Here is a 25,539-nt window from a genome sequence, read left to right on the forward strand (position 1 = left end):
CTTCCCTGCACATTCAGCACACGTCCCTGGTCTGAAGTCCTACTCTCCAAGACAGTTGTGTTAGACCCTTGTTCTCCTCAAATCTCCCACAACTCTGTACACCCCAATCTTCCCTTATCACCCCACCACCAGTCCTACACTGTCCCCACCCACGGTCTCCGCCTTCCATTCTTTCTCTCTGACTGAATTGTCCCTGCTTCCATCAAAGGTACTTGTGTACTGGACCCATCCCACTCACCTTCTCAAGAGCATCACTCCTGAACTGCAAACTTATCCTTGTCTACTTGATCATTCTAACGGACAAGAAAATATGCCCTCATGACTCTTCCCTTCAACAAAATCCCCTCTTCCTCCTTAAGTCCATATCCAGCTAAAATAAATAGCAAATTGGTTAATCTAACTTAAATTTAATGCAAATGGGTAATGACATTAAATATACAAAGATAAACATCCCAAAAATATTAACATTATTAGACTGGATTATTGACAAACAGGATCATTTGTCAGACTGAATTAAAAAATAACTCTGATAGAAAGATTGAAAATAAAATGGTAGGAAGATGCGCCATGACTTTGCTAGCTACAGCACCACTAACTGGGCTTGAGCTGCTCTAATGCCTCCCCCAGGAGACCGCCACCCCAGTCGGCCCGTGTGTGTGCTCCCTGGGAACCATGTGTGACCGAAAGGCTGTGATCAAAAATGCCAACCTGTCTGAGGAGATGCAACAGGACTCAGTGGAGTGCACTACGCAGAGCTAAAGAAATACAACATCGAGAAGGACATCGCAGCCCACATCAAGAAGGAGTTTGACAAGAAGTACAAACCCACCTGGCACTGCATTGTGGGGAGAAACTTCGGTAGTTATGTGACACATGAAACTAAGCATTTCATCTACTTCTACCTGGTCTAAGTGACCATTCTTCTGTAAAAATCTGGTTAAAGCATGGACTGGGCCCACACACCCAGTGAGCCATCCAAAACCATGGACTGCAGCCTCAATTCCAAATACCAGAGACTGACACCTTCAGCCTTGCTAAGGGAACTCCTCCATCTTTGACGCTTCATTGTGTTGGTTTGTACAGGGGCCTTCTCTGTACTAGTTAGCTGTGGTTATAAAACAATTAGCAAAACGGCTTTCATTTGTATTTATTTACTATTGAATACTTTTTCCCTGCCTCATTTTTTTCTTTCCTTACAATTCATTCCTTTCAAAACAAATAAATCTGCTGATATGTGTGTGTTAACTTAAAAAAAAAAAAGGATAGGAAAAAAATGCATGTGGACTAATCAAAAAAAAAAAGCTGGCACACCTATGCTTACTACAAAGTAGGCCTTAAGACAAGAACCAGAGATAAAAGGGACATTTCATGATGATAAAAGAGTCAATTACTAATTAAAGTATAAAATTACAGCTTTGTATGTGCATATTAGGACTCCTGGTGTGGTACTGTAGGATCACCACTGAACTTTAAACCCCAAGGTCATAAGTTCAAACCCATCAGCTGCTCCTCAGAAATCCTATACAGGTTATCTATGAGTAGAACCAATTCGAAGGCACTCAAGAACAACAAATGTACATATTAAAAAGCTTTATGATACATAGAGTAAAAATTGACAGATACAAAAGGAAAAGTTGACAAATCCACAATCCTTATGGGATCCCTTAACACACCTCTCTCAAGAACTTAGAGGACAAATCCCAAAATCAAACCACTGCAATCAAGTTGATTCTGAATTATAGCGACCCCAAATAGAACAAGAAGACTTTAAAAATCCAGTACTGGTACAGAGAATTTGAACAAAAAGGTAAGCAAACTTGACCTAGCAGAACAACTACAGAATAGACATTCTTCTCTGCTGCATATGAAAAATTTACCCAAGCTGACCTTGGCAGGCAGAATAGCCCTCTCCAAAGATGCCCTAATCCCCCCGAACCTATGGATATGTTATGTTACGTGGCAAAAAGATATTAAGGTTGCAGATATGGAGTAAGGTTGCTAATCAGCTGACCTTAAGATAAGGAGATTACACTAGATTACCTGGTTGTGCTCAGTACAGTCATCGTGTCCTCAGACGTGGAAGAGGACGGAACAATCTATGGCACAGTGAGGTGGCATGAGAAAGATACCACCAGCCACTGCTGGCTTTAAAGATGAAAGGAAGCCTCCGGGAGGTAGGAAAAAAGAAACAGATTCTCCCCTAGAGCCCCCAGAAGGAATGCAGCATGGAAACACTTTGATTTTAGCCCAGTATTATAAATCGAATTGTGTCCCCCCCAAAATTATGTGCTGGAATTCTCTACCTGTAGATGCAATCCCATTTGGGAATAGCATTTTCTTTGTCATGTTAATGAGACCTTATCAGTCTATAGTGTGTCTAAACCTAATAACTTTTTTTCCAAAGGTTTTTATTGTGGATTGAGTATAAACCTAATAACTTTTGAGATATGAAATGAACAGATCAGACACAGAGAAGCCAGTGCCAATGGGAGAAAGATAAGGACCATGCAGAGATCATCAAAAACCCAAGGAACAGAAACTGAGCTAGACAAAGATTTTCCCCCAGAGCCCTCAGAGAAAGAGCTTTCCGCTGGAAGTCTCAGTTATCCAGCATTGTTGTTACAGAAATACCTCATATGCATGGTTTCAACAAACAGAGATTTATCATCTCGTAGTTTAAGACACGGGAGTCCTGGTGTGGCGCTGTGGGTTAATGTGCTAGACTGCAAAGTCGGTTTGAACTGCAAGGTTGGCAGTTCAAGCTCACCAGTTGCTCCTTGGAAACAGGGTCATTATGGGTCGGAACCAACTTGATGGCATTTAGCAACAACAACAAGTTTAAGATGCTGGTCTAAATTAAGAGTGTTGGCTCTAGGAGAAGACATTCTCTGTCTGTCATCTCTGAGAAGGCCCTTGTCTCCTGTTAGCATCTGTAAGCCCAACGTTCCGTGGCAACATCCATGTGTCTTGGTGTCTGTCTTCCAAGTCACAGTTCAGCAATCCAGGTCCAAAGGGTGCATTCTACTCCTAGTTCTTCCTTCATGCTGGCAGCAGGTCTCCCTGATCTTTGCTCACCTCCCTCCTTTTATCACGTATACGTAACCAGTGCTACAAAGCCACATCCCAGGGAAGCTCCCCTGACCTCAGGTCAGAACTGTGATGGGATTAAAGGTATTGCATCCCGCCCTGTAGGAGCAACACTGGATGGTGAACCACAAGGTTGGCACTTCAAATCCATCAGCTGCTCCTTAGAAACCCTATATAGGGTGGCTATAAATTGGAACCAACTCAATGGCACTTAACAACAACAATCCCACCCTTAATTCTCTTACTGGTTTATCAATCATATCACATCATGGGGGGTCATCACATAGCTACCCATGACATCATTACATAACTGCCAAGCCACTCAGGATCCTGACCCAGTCAAGACAATGTATACGGGAGGGTGGGGATGGATACAAGTCAATCCATGACACCCAGTGAGACTCATTCCCAACTTTTGACCTCCAGAAGTGTCAGATAATAAACTTGTCATGTTTTAAGCCACCAAGTTGGTGGTAATTTGTTATAATACACTCACCAAATGGTTGTATTAAAAACATCTCAACAAATTTTAAAGAATGACAGACACTGAGGTATGAAGCCACAAATCAATAACAAAATAGTCAATAACTAGATAATATTGAAATTTTTACAAAGTAAGTTTCTAAATAACTTATGGATTAAAAAAAAACAATTAATTTTTAATGGAAATTAGACATTTGGAAATAACAATAATGAAATGATGGCATTAAAAGACGTGAGGTGCAGTTAAAGCTGTACCTCTAGGGAAGGTTACAACTTTCAATATATAGATGGAGTCCTGGTGTGGCACTGTGGGCTAATGCACTGGACTGCAAAGTCAGTTTGAACCACAAGGTCACTGGTTCAAGCTCACCAGTCACCCTTTGGAAACCCTATACAGGGTTGCTATGGGTCGGAAATGACTTGATGGCACTTAGAAACAACAATGTATAGATTAGTAAATAAGGAAGTCAACTAAATCTCCATCTCAAACAGTTAAAGAGTCCCAAATTAAAGGACATAACAAAGATGATAGCAGAAATTAATAAAGTAGAAAACAAAATATATAAAAAGAAGCAATAAAGTCAAACTAATTCTGTCTGTTACTAGGACTCAGGATAGTTACATTTTATTAAAGGGAAAAAAAGAGAAAAACGTGGCAGGGAGAACATTCTGGGAGCCATGGAGTAAGATACATGATGGACAGACCAGGATTAGACCAGGAATGAGCCTCAGAGAGATGTGACAGAGGCCAACTGAATGAATAATTTCTCTTATAAGGATCAACTCAAAACTGGTTCCTATGAGGCAGAAGTTAAGTATGTTCCAAATGTCCACTCTGTTTTCCAGACTGCGATGTCAAACCACATTGTACCCATTCCAAGGAGAAGTGACTAGACAGAATGAGGAAATCATCAAACAATATCACTTAATATCACATGCAAGTAAAATTTTGCTGAAGGTGATTTAAAAACACTTGTAACAGATTTAAAAACATCGACAAGGAACTGTCAAAAATTCAAGCTGGATTCAGAAGAAGTTGTGGAACAAGGAATATCCTTGCTGATGTCAGATGATTCTTGGCTGAAAGCAGAGAATACCAGAACGATGTTTACCTGTACTTTATTGACTATGCAAAGGCTTCCAACTGTATGGATCATGACAAGCTATGGGTACATTGCGGAGAATGAATATTCCAGAACTCTTCATTGTGCTCATGAGGAACCTGTCCATACACAGAGAGGCAGTTGTTTGAACAGAACAATGGGATACTAAACAGCTTAAAATCATCAAAGGTGTGTGCCAGGATTGTATCCTTTTACCATATTATTCCAACTGTATGACGAGAACATATTGGAGAAGCTGGATTATATGAAGAAGAGTGTTGGCATTAGGATTGGAGGAAGACTCATCAAAACTCACCATATGCTGATAACACAACATTGCTTGCAGGAAGTGAAGAAGACTGGAAATACTGATGAGGATCAAAGACTACTGCTTTCAATATGGATTTAAATTCAAAATAAAGAAAAATGAAAATTGTCACAACTGGACCAATAAATAGCATCGTGATGAACGGAGAAAAGATTGAAGTTATCAAAAACTTCATTTTACTTGGATCCACAATCAACACCCATGGAAGCAGCAGCCAAGAAATCAAACAACATATCGCATTAAGTAAATCTTCTGCACAAGACCTCTTTAAAGTGTTCAAGAGCAAAGATGTCAGCCTGATGTCAACTGTCAGTATGACCCAAGCCATAGTATTTTCATTTGCCCCATATGTATGTGAAAGTTGGATGATGAATGAGGCAGACCATAGAATAGATGCATTTGAATTATGGTGTTGGAGAATATTGAAAGTACCATGAACTGCCAGAACAAACAAATTTGTGTTGGAAGAAATATGGCCAGAATGTTCCGGATAAGCCAGAAGGGCAAGACTTTGTCTCTCATATTTGGGACATTTATTAGAAGGGACCTATCCTTGGAGAAGGACATTATGCTGGATAAAATGGAGAGCCAGTGAAAAAGAGGAAGACCCCCCAATGAGATGGACTGACACGATGGCAGCAGCTTAGGTGTAATAATTATGATTATGCAGGACTGGGCACTTTTCATTCTGTTGTGAATAGAGTCAACACCAACACCACTTTGTCATCTCTAACATGAACTAATCCCCTGCCCCTCACATCTTTGGGTTTAGCAATTCTTTGCCAATGTCTCACAGAACTCATAGGCCAACCATACAGTCAAGTGATTTCTTAAAGAAGTACCAGTGTGTAACTCAGGGCGGGGTCAACCTGGAAGTAACAAGAACATCTCAGGATGAAGCGCCTCAATCAAGACAGCTTCTTCTCATCTTCTGCTGCTAGGCCCTGCTGTCTGAAACCCACTCTGTTCTGCTAGAATATGAGCATGTGAGGCAGTCATATCCCCTATCACTGAATCCTCGGGGCTAAGATGGAGGGGTTGCCAGGGTGTTAAAGAACTGCCTGGTCAGGTGTGGATGGAGAGGACTCCAGGTATGAGGTAGGTATGGTAGGAGAATCAGATTCATCTCGCACCACACCACTTCCTATTCCAATCCAGGGCCATAGCCCATATAAGGCTGTCTCTGATAATTTATTGAGCACTTATTATGCTGTATATACTGTACTGACAGCTGGAGATTTGGAAATAAACAAAGGACAGAAGCATCGCTGTTACCTCAAAGTTACAAGCAGTGCTATTAAGACTACTGGGATAAGGATTCTGTTGTGTGATCCATTTGGGTCATACACATAAGGCATTTATACATTGTTGGCAATTGAAAACCATTATTATTATTTATAGAAAGCAAACGGTAAACAATAGGAACAGATTTGCGGTAAACCAACCCCTTCCACCTCATGGAAGGAAGTCACTTATCTAAAGGAGGATCAAATGACTCTTGTAGAATTACAAACCCAGGGCCAGAAAGGCCACATAAAAGGAAATCCATTGCACCACACAGTGTAAAAGAAAGAACTTGGGTTGATCATGATGCAGATTGATATTCAGATCCTGGTTCTGCTACTGGCAACTGGTGACCCTGGGAACTCAAAGCCTTGACCTTCATCTGAAAAATGAGGATAATAAAAACTGCCCTGGTACAGCTATTGGTTTCTCCATGTGTGGAAGAAAGAAGGGTGATAAGAATTGACAACGTTTGGAATCAATTAGTCCAATGGATTAACGGAACATGTGACCATCAGTCTCCACGACTCAGAGACCCGAAGAACTAGATGGTGCCCAGCTACCATGACCAACTGCCCTGAAAGGGATTCCACTAGAGGGTGCTGGATAGAGTGGGAGAATATGTAGAACAAAACTCAAAATTATTCTTTTTTTTTTAAACTGATTTATTGGTCAGAAGAGACTGAAGGAACCTGTGACTATGATCCTCAACCACCCTTCAGGTTTGGAAAGGAACTCACCCTTATGATCCAATTTTCAGCCAACAACACTAGCAAGGTATACTCACCATAAAATTGTCAATTGTTTAAAATCAAAAGGGCAACATTTTTCTAAGGACAAAATTGAGAAAGCATAGGAAGGTGAGTGGAATGCAAATAGGAAACCTGGGGAAGGATTAGGTTAACTGTTCCATTGGGAAGATTGTAGCTATGGAAGAGAGATAAAATATATGATTTATTGAATGTAAAGCTGATGCTCTTGTCTGTAAACCTTTACTCAATTCACACTAAAAACTTTATAAAAAAAAATTTTTTTTAACTGTCCTGGCTGGATGGTGCTGAGGATAAATAAGAAAACGTAAGTCAGGCATCTGGCAAGTAATAACTATCATGTGACACCATTTCAACCAAGTCTCTTATAAGGGCACTAAGTTAGCTGACAATCACTGGCTTGTCCTTTGTTCTTCCTTTTTTAGTGTCCAGGTACACAAGGGAGATGCTAGAGGTGTATCAACCATCATGTGATGGCTCAACAAGGTCCTTGATAAGATCACTGAGACTCACGCCAAGCAGACAGCTTCTTGTTTCATGAGAAAAATAAAACTTTGAGATTTTTCCAATCTCTGTTACTTGCAACTGATCCAATTGCTAACTGATTCCAGAAGACTGCCCACGACAGGCCATTTTAAACAGCTGGGGCAGCACATGAAAGGGCATGGTAGAAATGGAAGTGGAGGCTTGTGGAATGAATGACAAGAACTGAATTTGAAGAGTGGTACACCACCTACCCACCTCATTCATTCATTCATGCATTCATTCCTGACACATTTGCTCACCATCTACTCTTGATTCAGTTCTGTGTGGAACCCAAGAATGTATGAATCTGCCGGGTGGGTAGGGACAGGCAGATGAGTTATTGGCTACCTAAAATTCAGGGGCTATAAAGGCACGAAGTGGCTGACTTACAAGCTCTCAAGAGAAAATTTAGTTTCAGAATGAGGAGGGGAAGGTAGAATCCCCACTGAATAGTTTTCATCTTGTCTAGATGAGTATGGTGAAAGGAGATGGGGATGGGATAGGATTCTTTTGATTCAATAGTAAGTAATTGTTATCATGACTAACTGTGATTTTTCACAACTGTAAAGGTAGAAGTTGTGTAACAAAAAACAGGGAATAGTTAATCTTACATTCCAGTAACAGGACCCTAGGACTATCAAGAAGGAAGAGCATGAGCAGAATGTGGGACCCTAACCAGAGAAGCAGCGACACCAAAAATGGAGGCAGAGGTGATGGCATGAAGAGATACAGCAGCTGAGGACTCCAGACTCATGGAAAGAGAAAGGCTGTGTGCTGGCAGCAAAACATGCCCCTTGGCTGTTTAAACGGTTATACATTCCTACGTGTTTTTGTGTACACCAAAACAAAACAAGAAAACAAAGCAGGAATAGAGGCAAATACTGTTAACTGATAGCGCATGGAGGGGATTGCAACCATTGCAGTGAAACAAGATGTGATTGGTTGAGTGCAAAACCAATGTTCTGCCAAGTAAACTACCAATCAATTCACAATAAAAAGCTCTGTGAGTGTGTGTGTGTGTGTGTGTATACATATATATGAATGAATAGGACAAGGTCCTTGCTCTCAAGGAGGTCACAGAAGACATAAAATTAAACTCAAGTACAAAATGGTGAAGAAGAGAAGTGACAGAAATATGCATCAGGTGGGAGCAAAGAAGACTCTTGTGGTTGCAGTTGATGGAATTCTGAGAAGTGCAAGCTTAGGACAAAAGCCTATGGGCTTACACAATGAAAAGGACAAAGTGGCAGAGGAAGAATGTGGACAGGATGGACACTTAAGCAAAGGTGAGATATTAATCAGTATGTGAAGAGCTGAGTTGGTGTCGCTGGGGTTTCACGTACAGGGGATGAAGGAGGATGAATCTTTGAGCCACGCCAATGGAAGGCCACACCATGAAGGCCACATCATGGAGGGTCTTAAATTCCAGACCAAGGCATCCATATGTTACCAGTAGGTGATGTGTTCAGTGGCTGGGAAATACGGTGGTGAGATTTGGGTTGTAAATGGACCGTGCTGACTATGATATGGAGAATGGATTGATAAAAGACAAGACTGTAGGCAGGAAGTTCCATTAAGAATTTGTTACAATCCTGCAGATGAGATTATGGTGTACTGAATGTAGGTAGCTCCAGGAAAGTGGCCAGAAGGGGCTGTCATCAGGAGGCAGTTAGGAGTCAGAATTGGCAGACTCATGGCTGACTGGGAGTGGGAGATGGAAGGAGGAAGTGTGAAGAACAACTCCCTGGTTGCTAGAGGAGCAATTAAGTGAGTGGTACCATTGACTGAGATGGGAAATGCAGGGAGACCAGATTAGGGACGATGATAGAGTCACACTGAGTTAGAAAGGTCTGTGGAACATTCCAGTGGGGATGGCTAGTGGGTAACTGGACATTTAGGTCTGGAGCTCAAAAGAAAGGCCGAACTTGTAGAGAGGAAAACAGGAGTCATCAAACTTTAGAATGGTATTGGCCATGAAAACCATGGGAGTGGATGAAATCATCAAGGAATTCCTTGAGGCAGAAAGTCTCAACAAGATACGCCTGGGAATGGCAAGGCTTCTTGGCGGAGTGTTCAGAATCAAAGGGGGCTCTCCAAAGTGCACTCTCCTTATACCCTGAATTCCAATAAATTCCCCCAGGGAGTGTGATCAAGCGAAACCCTGATCAGGAGGTGGCCTGGGCATAAAGAAGTTTGAGACCATTGGAAGGAAGAAAAGAGCATCAAGGAAGGCCCAGAGAGCAAGGAAGAAGAGCCCACAGAGGCCAAAGAGAAAGAGAGGCTAGAGGAAAGCCAGGAGAACAAGGTGTCAGAGTTATTAGGTTAGAGTAACGGTTCTCAAGTACACTGAGGGAATATGAACAATACAGATTCCTGTCCCTCACCATTCTGATGCAGAGAGGCCTTGGAATCTCTATTTTAAAGAGTTTATACAATTCTATGATATTTTATAAAGTTAGGTATAGTCAACTGGCTCAAGCCCAGCAGAAGGACTAGACCCAGTAATTAAAGACTGAAAGGGTCTGTCGGATTCTGTTCCTCAGGAGGTCACTGGTAATCTTGGAAGAGGGAATTTCAGTGGTATTGTGGGAGTGAACGCCAGATTGCAGTGGGCTGAGGAGTGAATGGAAAGTGAGAAAGAGAAGACAGCCAATGTGGACCCTTTTTGGGAGAAGCTGAGACGAGAGGAGGAGGCGAGAGTTTCAACCCCCTCAAAGTCCACCTTTCATCTCCTGAAGAAAGTTGGCAATGAGATTTAAGGAAAACTGGAGGTTGAGTGAGACTTTCAGTGGACCCTTCAGGGAGGCAAGGTGGAAATCACCTATCACGCCTCAGGATGAAAATTGAAAAATCAAACCCACAGTGCCTGCCTTCTGTCTACCCACCTGGAGTCCAGTCCACCCTCATCTGCACCAGACTGGCCTTTCCATAACCCAAATTTGATCATGTTACTGTCCAACTTGAAGTCCTCCAACAGCTGCGCTCTCCCACCCTTACCATACCTAAGCTCTGAACTGGCATTCAAAACTGACTCTGTGAATCCTACTTCCTTTGCATCTTCATATCCATCACCTTCTGCCTGTCCACATTCATCCTCCACCCAGGCCTCCTGGAGACACAGTTTTCCAGTGGACCTTGCTTTCCCACTCCTCATTAGCCTGCTGGTTATGTTAGACTCAACCAACACCTCCACAGAGAGTTAGTTTCTCTCTCCTTGGTTGGTTATTGCAACACCTAGCTTACACCTCTAGCCCAGCACTGGTAGAATGAGTTATTTTTTCTATTTATTCATGTACTACCCCTCCACCCTGCCATTCATCCCCCATAGGACTGTCACATTCTGGGTTCTAAGTCTTATTCCTTTCTGAATCACCAGCTCCTGGCCGGGGCTCAGCTCCCAGAAGGTGCCAGTAAATGTGGCAGCGGAGTTCTCATCAACATAAGATCCACCCGTCAAATATTGGAATCTGTGCTTCTTGCCCTTTTTTCCTCCGGTTGTACTGGTACTTTCAGATTAATTTTCCTTTCCAAAGGGAAGAAAAAGGCAGGCTCTGGCCGACAGTGTCTATGATCACATGAAGGTGTGGTGTAGTGTAAAGAGCACATGGGTTCCTTCTCCAGGGAGTTTAATTCTTTCCATTGACAAGTTACTTACCCTTTGTGATAGTTCATATGGGGTTAGGAATGTTGTTGGTAACAGCGACCCTTTATACAGTTTCTTAGGAGCTGATGGTGAGCTTGAACCTCTGACATTGCGTTCGTGCACACCAGAGCTCCTAGGAATGTTAAGTGCAGTCAAGTCCATTCTGACCCTGTACAGGGTTTCCTAGGAGCGGCTGTTGGGTTTGAACCGCCGACATTTTGGTTCGCAGTCCAGTGCTGAACTTACAGCATCACACAATTACCCAAAAGTATTGCGGTGAGTTGCTAACTGTAAAGCCTTACATAAACGCTAGTTACTATTAGATTTTGAAACACTAATAATAGCTGCCACGACAAACACACACACAATGCCTTTTTTATATCAAATGACTAGAAGAAACTCCCAAAGCAATCCTGTTTTTCGAAGTTTGCCTCTCTAAAAATAAGAACTTCAGTACGTTCCTGGCTCCTCAGGCACATTTAAGACAACTATAAGCGAAGCTCCGCCTCCCATAGCCTAAGCCACGCCCCTGCCCGTGCAAACTTCTGCGTTGTAGGGCCTTTCAAAGCTGATTGACATTTGTATCCACCAATAAAAAGTGAAATTTTCATCAATGTCCGGTAAGGGGGAAGGACTTCCTTGCTGGTTGCTAAGACACTCTTGTTTCGCTCCTTGACAACCCTGGCGGGGGTGCGCAGGCTGCGGCCTCGGCTCCGGCCCCCGCGGGAGCAGGTGAGGCCCCGGGGCGCGGAGGGCATCCGGGAGGGGAGGGCCAACGCCGAAGGAGGGCGGGAGACAGCACGGAGCAGGCCGGGCCTCGCCCTCCGCCGAGGCCCTTCGTCAGTCAGCTGCCTGCCTGCCGTGCCCCAGCCCCTAGTCCCCTTTGGGGAACCTGAGAGCTCTGTATTGACGGATTCGGAATCGCAACTCTGCTAGCCACTTCCTTCCGTCCCAATCTCAAGGCTCCCTCCAGCTTTCGTGCTGTCGCATCTTCTCAGATCCGACTCCCCCAGCACTGTGATTCCCCCTCCTCTCGCGGCTCCCACACCCCATCCCTAACGCCTCGGCCCAGACCGTTTAGCTTGGAGAGCAGGTGACGAACTGGGATTGCGGGTTGGCGATTTCACGCTAGCCCTCAGTTGCCCCATCGGTAAACAAGAAGTTGGATTGAATGATTTCTAAGGTCTCTTCAACTCGGATATTCTAGGGTGTTTTGATTCTTTGATCCAACTGTAGATTTCCCCGAGGGAGATAGCGCGGGGAGTAAAAAGAGCTTGGTAAACCGAGTTTGAATTCTCACCTGCAGGTACCCCAGGCAGGTTACCTAACCTCCCTGGCTCCCTGGGCGCTAACTAGTCTGTGCATATACAAAATCTGAATACTACCGCGCCCCGCACCCCTCCACTCCCCCTTTGAGAGTTCTAAGGATAATATGAATTGAGGAATAGAATTCAGTTTGGTGTAGATGATTGGTAGGTTCAGTATTAATTGATTTCTTCCTTTGTCTCTTACTTTCCCACATTCTTCTTCTTTAGAAAGCATCTCTTCCAACTGATCTTCAAATCTCCAGCTCTGAGATGCGATGGGATTCCTTGGATACGAAACGTTTGGGGGGGAGGGGGCGGTAAACAGAGATTGATATATTGATGTGATGGTTAAACTAGTTGGCCTCCTTTTACCACTGATAATCCATGGTTTGCTGATTTCTTACTCCTTAGTTAACGTATCATATCTCATCAACAACTTTATTGTTAAATTAGCGACCCCGTACAGGGTTTCTGAGGAGCGGCTAGTGAGCTTGAACCGTATACCTTTCAGTCTAGTGTAGTAACTCACAGTGCCACACCAGGACTCCATCAACAACTTTAAGTAGTTGTAAAATCAGACTGGCCCACCCAGCTGATCTGCCTGCCATCTCCGTCTCTGTCAGTAGCATTATTCTTTGGCATCGTCCATCCCTTGTCATGCCCAGTCCATTGGTGGTGGTGTACCATGGAGTCAGTTTCGACTCTTAGCGACCCTACGTAGGGTTTCTGACGCTGTAATTCTTTACAGGAGCAGAAAGCCTCATCTTTTCACCCACGGAGCAGGTGGTAGTTTCGAACTGCTGACCTTGGGGTTAGCAGCACGACTCGTAACCACTGTGCTAGCAGAGCTCCTTCCATCCCACTGGGGCGGTTGCTAAGTTGTGTGGATTCTGCCTCTGCGAGGACTTTATCATCATACCTTAGTTGATGTCTTACCTTCACGCTCTTCTCTCAACCCAGTCAACCTGAACAATTGTCCTAAAAGTAACCATGTCACCACCTACCAAGCGATCTTGAAATATCTCCCAAAGAGCTACACCTTTTTAAGTCTGGTTAGTAGAGGTTTTTCTAATCTTCCACAACCCAGCCTCGTTTCTCCCTCCTCCTTGCCCAAATTCTATCTGCCAGCCATATGTGCTTTGAGCTTTCTGACTCTACCACTCTGTTTATCTCTCTGCCTGTAATGTCTTCCTCACTTCACCTACCGTCTTTCTGGGCCTCAATCAAATTTCTCTCCTCTGTCCCCAGATCACCGCTTCCAAAATATTTTTCCTTCAGTTATCTCTATGTAGTTGTATATGGTACTTAACACTTTTTGCCATGAACCAGTTAGGATCGTGTGTGTATGTATGTGTGTGTTGGTCTCCCATTTTAGATTGTTGTTGTTGTTATGTGCCGTGGAATCAGTTCCGTCTCATAGCGTTCCTGTACAGGGTTTCCGAGGCTATAAATCTTACGGGAGCAGAAAGCCTCCTCTTTCTCCAGCGGAACAGCTAGTAATTTCGAACTGCTAACCCTGAGGTTAACAGCCCGATTCGTAACCACTACCTTACCAGAGCTCCTTCCATTTTAGATTATAAGCTCTTTAAAGTCAGCAACTCTCCTTATAGTGGAGTAGTTGGGAAAAGCATCATCTTTGAAGTCATATATACTGGATGGAGCCCTGGCTCCTCTACTTACCTGCTGGATGCAAAGTGGTTCTCAGTAACACTGGAATAACAGTAGCCAGCAGCGATATTGGGAAGAAATGGGAGCCTGTGGCTAAACCACTCATCCTGGTGCCTGGCTCAAGATTTGTACTCCATAAATATTGTATGGATATGATCGGTCCTCTGTGTGGCACTGTGGGATGAGCCACTGGACTGTTAACCACAAAGTTGTCAGTTCAAACCCACCAGCGAGCCACTCCTTGGAAACCCTATAAAACAGCAACTCCCCTCCCAGAGGCAAAGATAATTTAATGACAATTTTAAATATTTGTTAGGCTCCTGCTATGTGCCAGACATTGGACTGGGTGCTCTAGGAGATGACCCAGAGAAGACTCAATGCAGGCCCCCAGCTTCAGGTGGGTGGGACACCGGTGGTGCTGTAGGATAAGCACTGGATTGCTAACCACAAGGTCAGTGATTTGAGTCCAGGAGAAAGATGAAGCATTCTGCCCTGTAAAGATTTACAGCCTCAGAAACCCAATATAGGGGTCGGACATATTGTCAGGAGGGAGCAGTCGCTGGAGAAGGACATCATGTTTGGTAAAGTGGAGGGTCAGAGAAAAAGAGGAAGACCCCCAACGAGATGGATTGGCAAAGTGGCAGCATTGATGGACTCAAGCGTGGTAGTGAGGTTGGCCCAGGATGGGGCAGTGTTTCGTTCTGTGCATTAGGTCGCTATGGGTTGGTACTGACTTGATGGCACCTAACGACAGCAACAAATGAGTCGGAACAACAGTCTCAGGCCCATATCTGGCTACATAACATGTGGCTGAATCGTAATTGGTGAGCTGTCACCAGAATTAGCAAAAGTGATCGGTTTTTTAAGATAAATCCATGGTAACTCAGGTTTATTCCTCTCTCTGTCCCTTTTATCCACATCTGTCTGTTCTCTTGAGTGGGGGGTAGGGGTGGGGAGGAGGCACCCATTGTGTCTTGTGTAGATGGTTATGACTTTGGTGTGCTCTGTGACCTGGTACATGTGTGGGATTTACCCCAAGCAAGGAGGTCGTGTCGTGTGCACCATTGTCATGTCATTGTACGTAATACCGGTATTGTAGATAAAGCCAAAGGAGCTCTGGTAGAGTAATGGTTATGAGTCAGGCTGCTAACCTCAAGGTCAGCAGTTCAAAACTACCAGCTGTTTCGTGAGAGAAAAATGAGGCTTTCTGCTGTTGTAAAGATTTACAGCCTATGAGTCTGATCCGACTCCACAGCACATAACCACCACCACCACCATATAAAGCAAATGTGCCAAATGGTGGGTCCAAACTACTCCACAGAAACAGAGAATGCCTTAGGAACTGGGGCGGTTTGCTCTCTTCTTCACTCTCCCGTTCTCTCTCCTGCTGGGCTCTGAGGCACATCCTTAGTTTCCACTGGCCCTCAGTGGACAGCGGATGAAAGGTCTGGGCGTGAGTATCTGAGAGGAGCTGTCCTTTATTCTGCAGTTACTGCCTTCCTGTTAGCATTGTCTGCCTTTTGGGGGATGCAGAAGTTTTTCAATATGCTTGTTTTAAAGTGAAAACTGAGCATGTCTGTGATTGTGGCCCCATTTCCGCTGCTCTAGTAAACCCAGACCTCTGAGAAACCTGGTCTTGACACTGTTTCCAGCCCCACTGCTCACAACCTGGAGGAGTGTCTCTAAGCCCTTCACTCCCTTTCTCCTCATCGCTCTTGTGTGTCTGTTTGCCACAAGGCAGGGGGCGGATGAGTCAGGGCAGGGACCAGAGTGTGGCTAAGGCTGGGGCTCTCGGAGCCATGCACGGGGCAGACAGTGGCCTGGTGGTTGCCAAGTGTGAAGTTGTTTTGTGTCCTTTTCTTTTTCTCCTATTTGTCTGGAACAAAGAAGGACATACAGATGGTAGAAGTCAGGCCAAATGGATCCAGACGCAGATCCTGGCTCTGCCATTGCAGACTGTGTGACCTGGCACCAGCCACCAACCAAGTGTCTGAGCCTCAGGTGCCTTGTCTGAGGCCGATACCCCTCAAAGTGTGGCTCTGATGATGAAATGAAACAAGGAGTCTGGTGACGCAATGTAGCCGCACTGCTAGCACCTCGGCCCGCAGCCAAGTTGTCTTCCAGAGAATTTCCTGTCAGTGGCAAATTGGTAACAGCAGTTTTGTGTGGCTGACTATATAGAGGGTCAGTTGGTTGGTATCTGAAGAAGGGCTATCACTGCTCCCTTCTGTCACAGGAGGGATGTCGGTTGTGTGGGACGCTGCTTCCGTGTGGCCCCGTGCTTGGATTGCCTTCCATCATCTTTCCAGCTACCTTCTGAGGTAGAGGTTGTTTTATTCCCAGCTGGAAAAACCAAATGCTTGGAGAAGTGAGCCTGTGTCTGAGATGTGAATTCGGTCTGCCTATGGAGCGTGAACTCAACACACCTGTGCATTGCACTGTGTCCTCAGTCTGTCTGGGGAGCAGAAAGCCTCATCTTTCTCCTGTGAGCAACAGATGGTAGTTGTGAACTGCTGACCTTGAGGTTCATAGCCTGACTCATAACCACTGTGCTCCCAGAGCTGGTGGCTGGTGGCAGGGTGGTAAGTGCTCATCTGAGGGTTGAGGATTCTAGACATAGAGTGCCTGGGGCCCCTTAGTGGGCCAGCCGACTCACCTAGCCTTGTTTTCCAGAATCCATTCATTTTCCCATCCTTTCCACAGCCCCCTCCAGGATCTTTCCCTGATGCTTCAGTAGCCAAGAAATCAGTGGTGGGAGGGCAGTGCCATGAAAGAACCAGAGGTTCACAGCAAGGCAGTAAGATCAAGCGCCCTAGCTCTGTGCCTCCTGTGGCCTGGGAGAAGCCTCGCTTCAGATGTGGGTGGGCTGTAAAAGCAGGCAGAGGGGCCTGGCAGGGAGGAGAAGAAGTAAGGCAGAGGGTGAGCAGGCTGCCTCCTGCTTCCTGCCACTAGCCAGCCGGATCCGGGGTCACGTTCCAGTCCCCCAGGCAGACCCGAGTACCCTGGCCATCGACACCCACCCAAGCCTGAGCAGCGTCTTGCTGACCTGGAGCTTTCAGGCACTCACTCATTTACATGGAGGAATGATGAGGTTATTAAAACCTTGGCTTCGGCTATTTTTGGTACCATTCTTCCAGCAGGGTTTTTTATCATGGTTGAATAACTGTAGCTGTCTATAATGATACAGCGTCATCAAAAACTCTCCTACCTTTCTGCATTTGGAAACACATCATCTGGTACTGCTCCATTCCAGTCTGTAAGTCTCACCCCTCCTGAGTCCCCAGAAGTGCCAGGGTAAGTGGGAAAATATTGCTACTCAGCTTTCAGTTCATACACGCACTAGTTTTTCCAAACGAAACTTGTTTAAACGTCTCTGTGATTCGTGGTTAGCTGAAGAGAGGTTCTCTCGGTAACATACTTGTCTTAGTCTCATTAGAATGCCTCCAAACAGCCATCCAATCTAAACAGTAGCTTCCAAGGGGATCTGCTGGACAGAGGAGTCCGCTTGGAGCTTACGGTGACTTGTTTGGTACCTCAAGGGGGTCATCTTAATAGATTTTTCTATAGGACACAGGATGATCACAGGGGCTTATTATGGAGAAGTTTTAAGAAAACTGAAGACCATACTGATGAGAGAAAGGCCAGGAAAGTTGTGCGCCAGCTCATTCTTGGAGAGTAGCAGTGACCGTCATCTGAGAATTTCATTAGGAAACCTTATCCCATCCACCGTCCAGCCCTCATCTTGCCCTTTCAGACTTCCTTTTATTCCCCCAACTCAAAGAACCTTTCAAAGGTCTTCGAAGGTCTCCCCCGAGGAGACCAGAACTGCCATTTTGATGTAGCGTAAATCAGCGCGGACATCTTCAGGGAAGGGTTACAGAGATGGAAATTCCACCTTCAGAACCATGTAGGTCTAGCTGGGGGATATGTTGAGATGCAATCGCTTCTTATCTTTACGGTTTTGTTTAATAAAAGTTGCTGTGACTTTGTATTATTTACCTTTGTCTGTGTGGTGAGTAGGAAAAGCTGCTTACCATCATGCGTAATGTTGTTGTTGTTGTTAGGTGCCATCAGGTTGGTTCTGTATAGAGAACCGTCTTAGCGCCCCTGTATAGAGGGTTTCTGAGGAACAGTTGGTGGGTTTGAACTGCCAACCTTGTGGTTCGCAGTCCAGTGCTGATCCTGCAGTGCCACACCAGTCCCATGTCCTTCATCATGTGATTAAACACTATTGATGAGGTCTTGGCCAGTAATATGGTGGTGGCAGAGCGTGGAGGCCCTAGCTGTAAATGTTAACATGACCAACTGCTAAATGAAACGTTGGAAATTCAGGTTCACCCTGAGGCACCTCAGAAAAACCCGTGGAGTATAGTTCTCCTCTGACATACATGAGGTCACTATGAGTAGGAGTTGGTGAATGGCAAATTAGAAAACAAGAGAGAGAGACAGAGAGCGAGTGAGAGATCAGTGCCTTCTCAGTAGAGCAGAGGGCTGTACCATTTTCAGATGGCTTGGGTGTGTATATACTCCGTGCTTGCAATCGCTTTCTGAGAATGAGAAGATGGGATTTAACATCCCATTTTATAGAGGAAGAAACTAAAGCTCAGGTTCAGTGAGCTGCCCAACGTTACGAAGGAAGACGTGAGCAGCACTCATTTCTGTGCTAGAACTGGTGGTCAATCTCAGTGTTCTGGCTCGTGACCCTGCGCCATCCAACACTGCTTAACTCTTACAAGGTGCTTCCCTGACAGTCGTTCCTGTGGCTGTCTCCCCTTTGTTGCCCCTTTGGTGAGAACGCTGACTCAAGTGAAGTCCAAGCAGAGGTGTGACCTTGAGGATGGGCAAGTGCAGGATTGGTCTCCGAATCCCCTTTCAGGCTCGCACACTGGCATTTTCTAGGCCCCAAGATCCAAGTGAATCTTAACAGAGTTGAAAGATTTGGGTAGAATATGCCCAAGCAACTCCTTCAGTGTCTTAAATTGTTCCCACTTGAACATGTTGGAAATAAGGCATCAAGGTCTGAATTCTTTCATCATTGCTGTAGCCACCACCTTCTGTTACATCTTGACTAATGAGGAGGAGGCAGCAATGCACAGCCCGTGACTGAAGCTAAGAGGACAGAATGCGATCAGAGACAGTCCTTAACGTTAATGAGTGAAAAGGCAATATGATTCACTAGACTCTGAAATAAGAAGCCTGAGCAGAGAGTACAACGAGCTTCTGGTGGGTAATTTGCCAGTTTATACGTGGGGACAAACAGACCCGCTAATATTTGAGCTCTCAGAGCAGATGTCCAGAACTGATGAGCTAAGAGGAGCCGTCTGTCTACTGGGAAATCAGAACCCGTGTCCTCGGGGGGTGGGGGTGGGAGGATTTGTTGTTGATGCCAGGCCTGGTCAGAGGCACCAGCCAAATGGAGTGACTTCTGAAGCGAGGGTTGGGCCTAGGAGCTCAGCCCAGGTAAAGTGCACAGATAGGGTCAAGTTAGCTTGAAAGTTGGAAGGGCAGCTGGACGCCATCTCTCCCAGCTGGGCTCACACAAGCCCCACAAGGTGAAGTTCCGCTGACGTTCCGTGAGGGCCATTCAGCCTGAGTCCAAGCCTGCATTCAAAGCCCTGTTCTGCGGATCACCTGCTTCGTGATCCCAGGCCAGCACCGTAACTCCTTTGTGCCTCTGTGTGCACAGGACCCAACCCACAGGGCTATTACAGCCCTGAACTTAGGCCAGGGAACAGTAACTGGTCCATAGGAAACCTAAAAAAGGTTATCTCCTGTTACCTGCCTATTCGTCACTGTGCCAGGCATCTTTGTGGCTCTGTGGCTATGCAGTGAAAGGACAATTTTTTTTTGGAAAAGTGAGAAATGCTAGACTATTATTTGAACATACGATGTCGCTTCAGAAAGTTCCTGGAACAATAGAATTGAAAGAGAATGGAATTTTTCCAGGAACTTTTGGAAGCCCCCACATATTTGTCCAATATGGATTGTTTCAAGAGATTTGACAATAAGGTAATTTATATTCATTCTCTGGAGACCAAAGGCCCTTGGAATTTGAGGCTACATTCCTAGGAGGAGAAACACCAGATTTCTAGCAACGTGCCCTGTCACTCAGGATCCACCCCAGTCTCTTTAGGAAAAGTCCCATCTGTTGAGAGATAACTGGGTTACGCCAGCCCTCACATGTAGCAGGCCTTGGAACTTTCCAGTTTCTCATCTGATTCACCCCGGAGCCCGAGGGCGGGGACACCACCTTATGAGAAGTGACTGTGTGTCTGTCATCTGCTTTCCGTCCGGTGTCTCACGTCATTCTCATAACAGCCCCACAAGATAGGTGTCACGCATGAGGAACCTGAGACCTAAGGCCACACTGCTGGTGAACAGGGGACACAGCATACACCCCGGACTCCCAGTGCCAAAGAGGGCATGAAGCTTCCTGTTCTTGCCCCTCCCGCAGATGACTCACTGGTCAGTTGTGACCTGGACATCCAACTGACCATACCCGCTAGATAGTCAAGAACATGGTGTGGCCATGGGCTGGCAGAGCCGGGCACTTGCTGGCCGCTCGGTCTGCCTCCGCCCTGGCCTGCAGTCAGTGTTTGTCTTGGGAATGACAGCGGAGGCTTGCAGCAGCGCACCAGTGTGTTCTCCACCAGGTTCCAACAACTTGTGTTGACTCATCCTCCCGTCGGTAGGCTTGCTGGCCATTTGGAAGAGGATGCGGAGGAGTTAAGACAGGGAGGTGTCAAGTCTTTACTGAGACATTTCTAATTTGTGATTTTTAGTTTCAAAGCCAACTCTCTTTTCTTGGTTTTTCCTGTTTTCTACAGCACCCCTTGGGGAAAGACACTTTTCTGCTCCCACCGAGTTGGCAGGGCCTTCTTCCTGAAGCTCCTGGCTCTGTCTTAATTGTCAGTCTCAGCACCTCCTGAAAGTCCCACCCTCCCCTGCAGTGGCCACCGTGGAAGGACGATGGGAGAGACTGAAGGGAAGAAAGATGAGGCTGATTATAAACGCCTGCAGACCTTCCCTCTCGTCAGGGTAAGCCCTGGGGAGGGAGGCAAGCGGGCAGGCAGCCAGCAGGGTCCACACAGCCTTGGCGAGGCGGTCAGGGCTCAGCAGCCCCTGGTCAGCAGAGGGAGGAAATCTAAGGCTCTGCTGGCTTGGTTCTCGAGTTCTGAAAGTCAACAAGGATTCATTCTTTCATTCATTCATTCATTCGACAAGCGTTTCCTTAGGCCACCTACTGTATGTTGGGCCCTGCTCTAGGCTCTGTGGATAGTGATGAACAGGACAAAGGCCTGGCCCACCGGAAAGAAATGTTTAAAGGATGCAGTTCAGGCCATATAAAGACTCAACAGAAAAAGTAGGTGTAAGGGGGTTGAAAGGTGCCCTGGTGGTACAATAGCCTGCTGACTGAAGATCAGCAGTTGAAATCCACCAGCCTCTCCATGGGAGGAAGATGGGGCAGTCTGCTCCCATCAAGATTTACAGCCTGGGAAGCCCCACGTTGTTGTTGTTGTTGTTACGTGCTGTCAAGGTGATTTCAACCCATAGCAACACTGTATAGCATTTCTGAGAAGCAGCTGGTGAGCTTGAGCCACCAACCTGTGGTTCAAACGGACCTTGCAATCCAGCGCATTAGCCCACAGCGCCACACCAGGCTGCCAAGAAGCCCCGTAGAGCAGCACCGTTCTGTCCTATTAGGTCAGTACCAGTCGGAATCAACTCAACGGCAGTGGGTTTGCTTTGGAAGGGGCTAGAAAGCAGGGGTTCACTTCTGGTAAGGGTTCTCTGATCAGAGCCCTGAACACAATGAAGTGAAAACTTTGCAAAGATTGGGAGACAGCAGCGGAAGGTCCGGGTGATGAAGAACAGTCTGAGCAAGGAAAACCAGCAGCCCAACGGGCCTGAGGTGGACGTGAACCTTCTAGAACAACAGAAAAGCTAGGGTGGCTGGCAGGATATGAGAAAGGCCCCGGGTGACAGTGGGCACCGGTGCTCACAGAGGAGGGGTTTGCATCTGTCCAGAGTTCCCAGAGGAAGGATGTGTTCTGGTGTGCCAAGACCACTATTATGAGGAGATTTAGGGTTTGAGAAGTGGGGAGAGTAGAGAGGTCACTACCACGGAGGCCCAGAGAGTTGAGTGTGGCCAAGACACAGTCAGACTCAGAACAGATCTGGAAGGCATGAGGGGACTTTGAAAAGTTCATGGAAAAATTCCGTACCCTTTCATTCCATTTTTCCATGAACTTTTTGAAGCACCCTCATAGAGCCAGCGGGACTCATTGACAGATTGTGTGTAGAGTGTGAGGGAAGCGGAGCCAAGGATGACACCTGAGGTCTGTCTGTTCCCGACAGCAGGAGAGAAATGGCGTCAGAGACGGAGAAAGGGAAGGTGCTGGACGAGCGAGCCCCTGGGCTCTTGTGGACTTATGCATGAGCTTGTCAAGGAGGCCGTTGGACCTATAAGTCCAGCCCATGTTAGATGCTCAAGCTGGAGCACCCCACAGAGAGACATAGGACTGAGAGCAGGGAAGGCACCTAGCCAGGAGCCGGGAGCAGGTGGAGGCAGAGCCAGGCCCTGGAGTCGTTGGGAGGAGGAAGGACCCAGGTCATCCCTTCAGTCCCCTGCTGTTGAAGTCAGCTGGCTAAGGCTGTCCTGGACCATTCCATAGAACTGGCCTACTGGCCATCTCTTGGCTGATGAGCCCGTTGCTTTGTGCACCTTACAGAGGGCCTGAGTTGACCTCCACACCCCCCAGCCTCAGCTGCCTGCCCTGAGTTAAGAGACGGGTCACCTCTGGTGAGGGGCAGCAAGCTCTGCCCAGGGCTGTGCAGCCACCCAGTGTCCATGCCTTAAGCTTGGGACAGGGAGACCAGGTCCCGGGCTAAGCGTCTCTCTTTGTTACCCGCCCTGTCTCTAGCACTCGGACATGCCAGAGGAGATGCGAGTGGAGACCATGGAGCTCTGTGTCACAGCCTGTGAGAAATTCTCCAACAACAATGAGGTATCGCTATCCAGGCCTCTGGTGTCCCCTGGGCGTGAATAGAGTGGCCCTGTCCCTGCAGCCAGTTCCAGGGAGACCTGCTGGCACTAGGCTAGGGCCTTCCTTAGAAGGGCCCTCGAGGGAAGAGGCTGGTATTGACTGGCACATTGAGGGTCGTGCCCAACCTGAGAGGGAGAAGAGTCAGGTCCCCACCTCCAGGGGGCTCCACCCCAACGGTGAGCAGAGGCCCACCCAGGCATCCATCCATCCATCCATTCATCCATCTCTGGGCTGGGGGTACAACAGTAGATAATCCACCCAGGGGTGCCATTCAGCAGTCTGGTGGGCAGCGAGCAAGATGCCAGATTGTCACAGTGGGCCAGGAGACAGGCCCAAGTCCACATCCTGTCTCTTGGCCTTCCTAGCGCTGACCTTAGAAAGCCTTCCCCACCTGTGCACTCCAGCCTCCTGCTCTGAGCAGGCAGTGGTATTGGGCCGGTGATGATGCCCCCCTCCCTGGGCTGGTGGTGGGGACATGTACTCACCATGACCTGGTATTGGGTACCCAGGAACCTCACAAGGAGGTTCCTCTGCAGACCCCTCATCACAGTCGGGGAAGCTTCTCGAAAGAGCAAGCATGAGAAGAAGGGGCTGGTGCTGTGGTAGAGGCTCTTCATGGAGCCTGTGGGACCCACGAGGGAGTGGGAGAAAGCCTTTTCTCCTTGCTGATGAGACACCTAACACCTGGCAGTGCCGAGAAAGAGCCTCACTGTCGGCAGGGTGCCTACACACTGGTCACTTCACCCAGCCAGGAGCAGCCCTGGGCACTGCTTCTCCAGCAGAGGAAACTGGGAATGAGTCAGAAATGAGGCAGGAAGTGGCCAAGCCAAGACTCACGCTAGGGGCTCTGTCCAGAGATCACGCTCACTCCACCACGTTAGCCGGGGCTGAGGTCATGTCTAGCCTTCAGTCCCTGGGTGCTTGTATGGAAGCGCTTTCTGGAGGTTCCTTATGCAGGAGAACAAAACTGATAGGCCTGCAGGCCTTTCTCTCGCCAGGACCTGGTCACCAGACCTCCGCTCCCAGGAGGGGGAACTGACCCTTTCCTGCTCTTTCCTCCCCCACACCCATTCCAGAGCGCCGCCAAGATGATCAAGGAGACGATGGACAAGAAGTTCGGCTCCTCCTGGCACGTGGTGATCGGTGAAGGCTTTGGATTTGAGATCACACATGAGGTGAAGAATCTACTCTACCTGTACTTCGGAGGGACCCTGGCCGTGTGCGTCTGGAAGTGCTCCTGACACTGTCCCCCGCCCTGTCCCCACTCCCTGAGGGACGAGGAGTCACCCCAGTAGGCTCTGTTCTGCCCGGGAGAGCGGGGTCTTTTCTTTTCGTCCTGTGCCCCAGTTTCCCCAGCCACACCCAGTGTATGGATTGGCTGGTCTTGGCCAAGTCTGGAGTGTAAGCAGGGGCAGCCGCTCTCTGGAGGAGGCGGGGATGTGGCAGAGTGAAAGGAGGACACGCCAGGGTCCCCCCTCCGGGGTACTCTCCCCTGACATCCCAGGAGCCCACTCCCCTGCCACCTCCTCCCCTCCCGTAGTGTCTGCTGTCCTTGTCTTCAGTGGCCACAGGAAAATGGCCCTAGGAAGGAGCCTCACCTGCTCATGGGACGCTGGCAGCTGGCTTCTCTCCCTGTCCCTGGGGGAGGTGGTGACCCCTCTCCAATGCCCCAGGCTGAACAAACCACCGTGTCTCTGCGGGCCCCGAAGCCCGTCCCACCCCAGCTGCCAGGCCCAGTGCAGTTGGTGACCTCTGGTGAGCCGCCTGGGCCAGGAGTGCCCTCACCACCGCCGGCCTGTCAGCAGGGAACCTGGCCTGCCAGTTATGATCATCAGGGACCGCATGCTGATTTGTACTGCTCTAAGCTGCGTTTTCTATATTCTTTTTGAGCGTGGGGAAAAGGGTTTTGGTAGAAGGGTGAATCCTATTTTACACAGCGGTCTTATTTATATAAATGTCTTGGGTTTTGCAATTAAAATGACCAAAATGTACCTTGATGAATAGCCTCTTAGAGTTGGGGGAGACACGGCTTGCCCTAGGTGGGACCCCAGACCCCAGAAGTGCTTCTGGCCTCACAGCCCCTCATACCATCCTGTTGTGGGTGGACCCTGGTGGAGTTTAATGGGGCCTCATGGACACAGTATTGGAGGCCTGCCAGAGCCTAACCGAGTTAGCACTGAGACGTTCCCAGACCACATCAATTCAGTTCACCAGATGTTTGTTCAACACGTGTGTGCTAGGCTACAGAAATGGCAAAACCAAAGGTCCTGCCCTCAGGGTGCTCACAGGGCATC

The 25,539-nt window shown here is 47.2% G+C and overlaps 1 protein-coding gene and 1 pseudogene across 1 annotated transcript; both read left to right on the forward strand.

Annotated features, from left to right (window-relative positions):
• The first annotated feature begins 672 nt into the window (after positions 1 to 672).
• Positions 673 to 941, forward strand: LOC102821293 (annotated as a pseudogene).
• A 10,938-nt stretch (positions 942 to 11,879) lies between these two features.
• On the forward strand, positions 11,880 to 24,581 carry DNAL4 (dynein, axonemal, light chain 4). Its single transcript, XM_006865178.1, has 4 exons — positions 11,880 to 11,955; positions 21,026 to 21,236; positions 23,123 to 23,206; positions 24,322 to 24,581. Exons 2-4 carry the CDS (start codon positions 21,168 to 21,170, stop codon positions 24,484 to 24,486), a joined length of 318 nt encoding a protein of 105 aa, XP_006865240.1. The 5' UTR covers positions 11,880 to 11,955; positions 21,026 to 21,167; the 3' UTR covers positions 24,487 to 24,581.
• The last annotated feature ends 958 nt before the right edge of the window (positions 24,582 to 25,539 follow it).

Source organism: Chrysochloris asiatica, unplaced genomic scaffold, assembly GCF_000296735.1.
Source record: "Chrysochloris asiatica unplaced genomic scaffold, ChrAsi1.0 scaffold00076, whole genome shotgun sequence".
NCBI classification, from domain to species: domain Eukaryota; kingdom Metazoa; phylum Chordata; class Mammalia; order Afrosoricida; family Chrysochloridae; genus Chrysochloris; species Chrysochloris asiatica.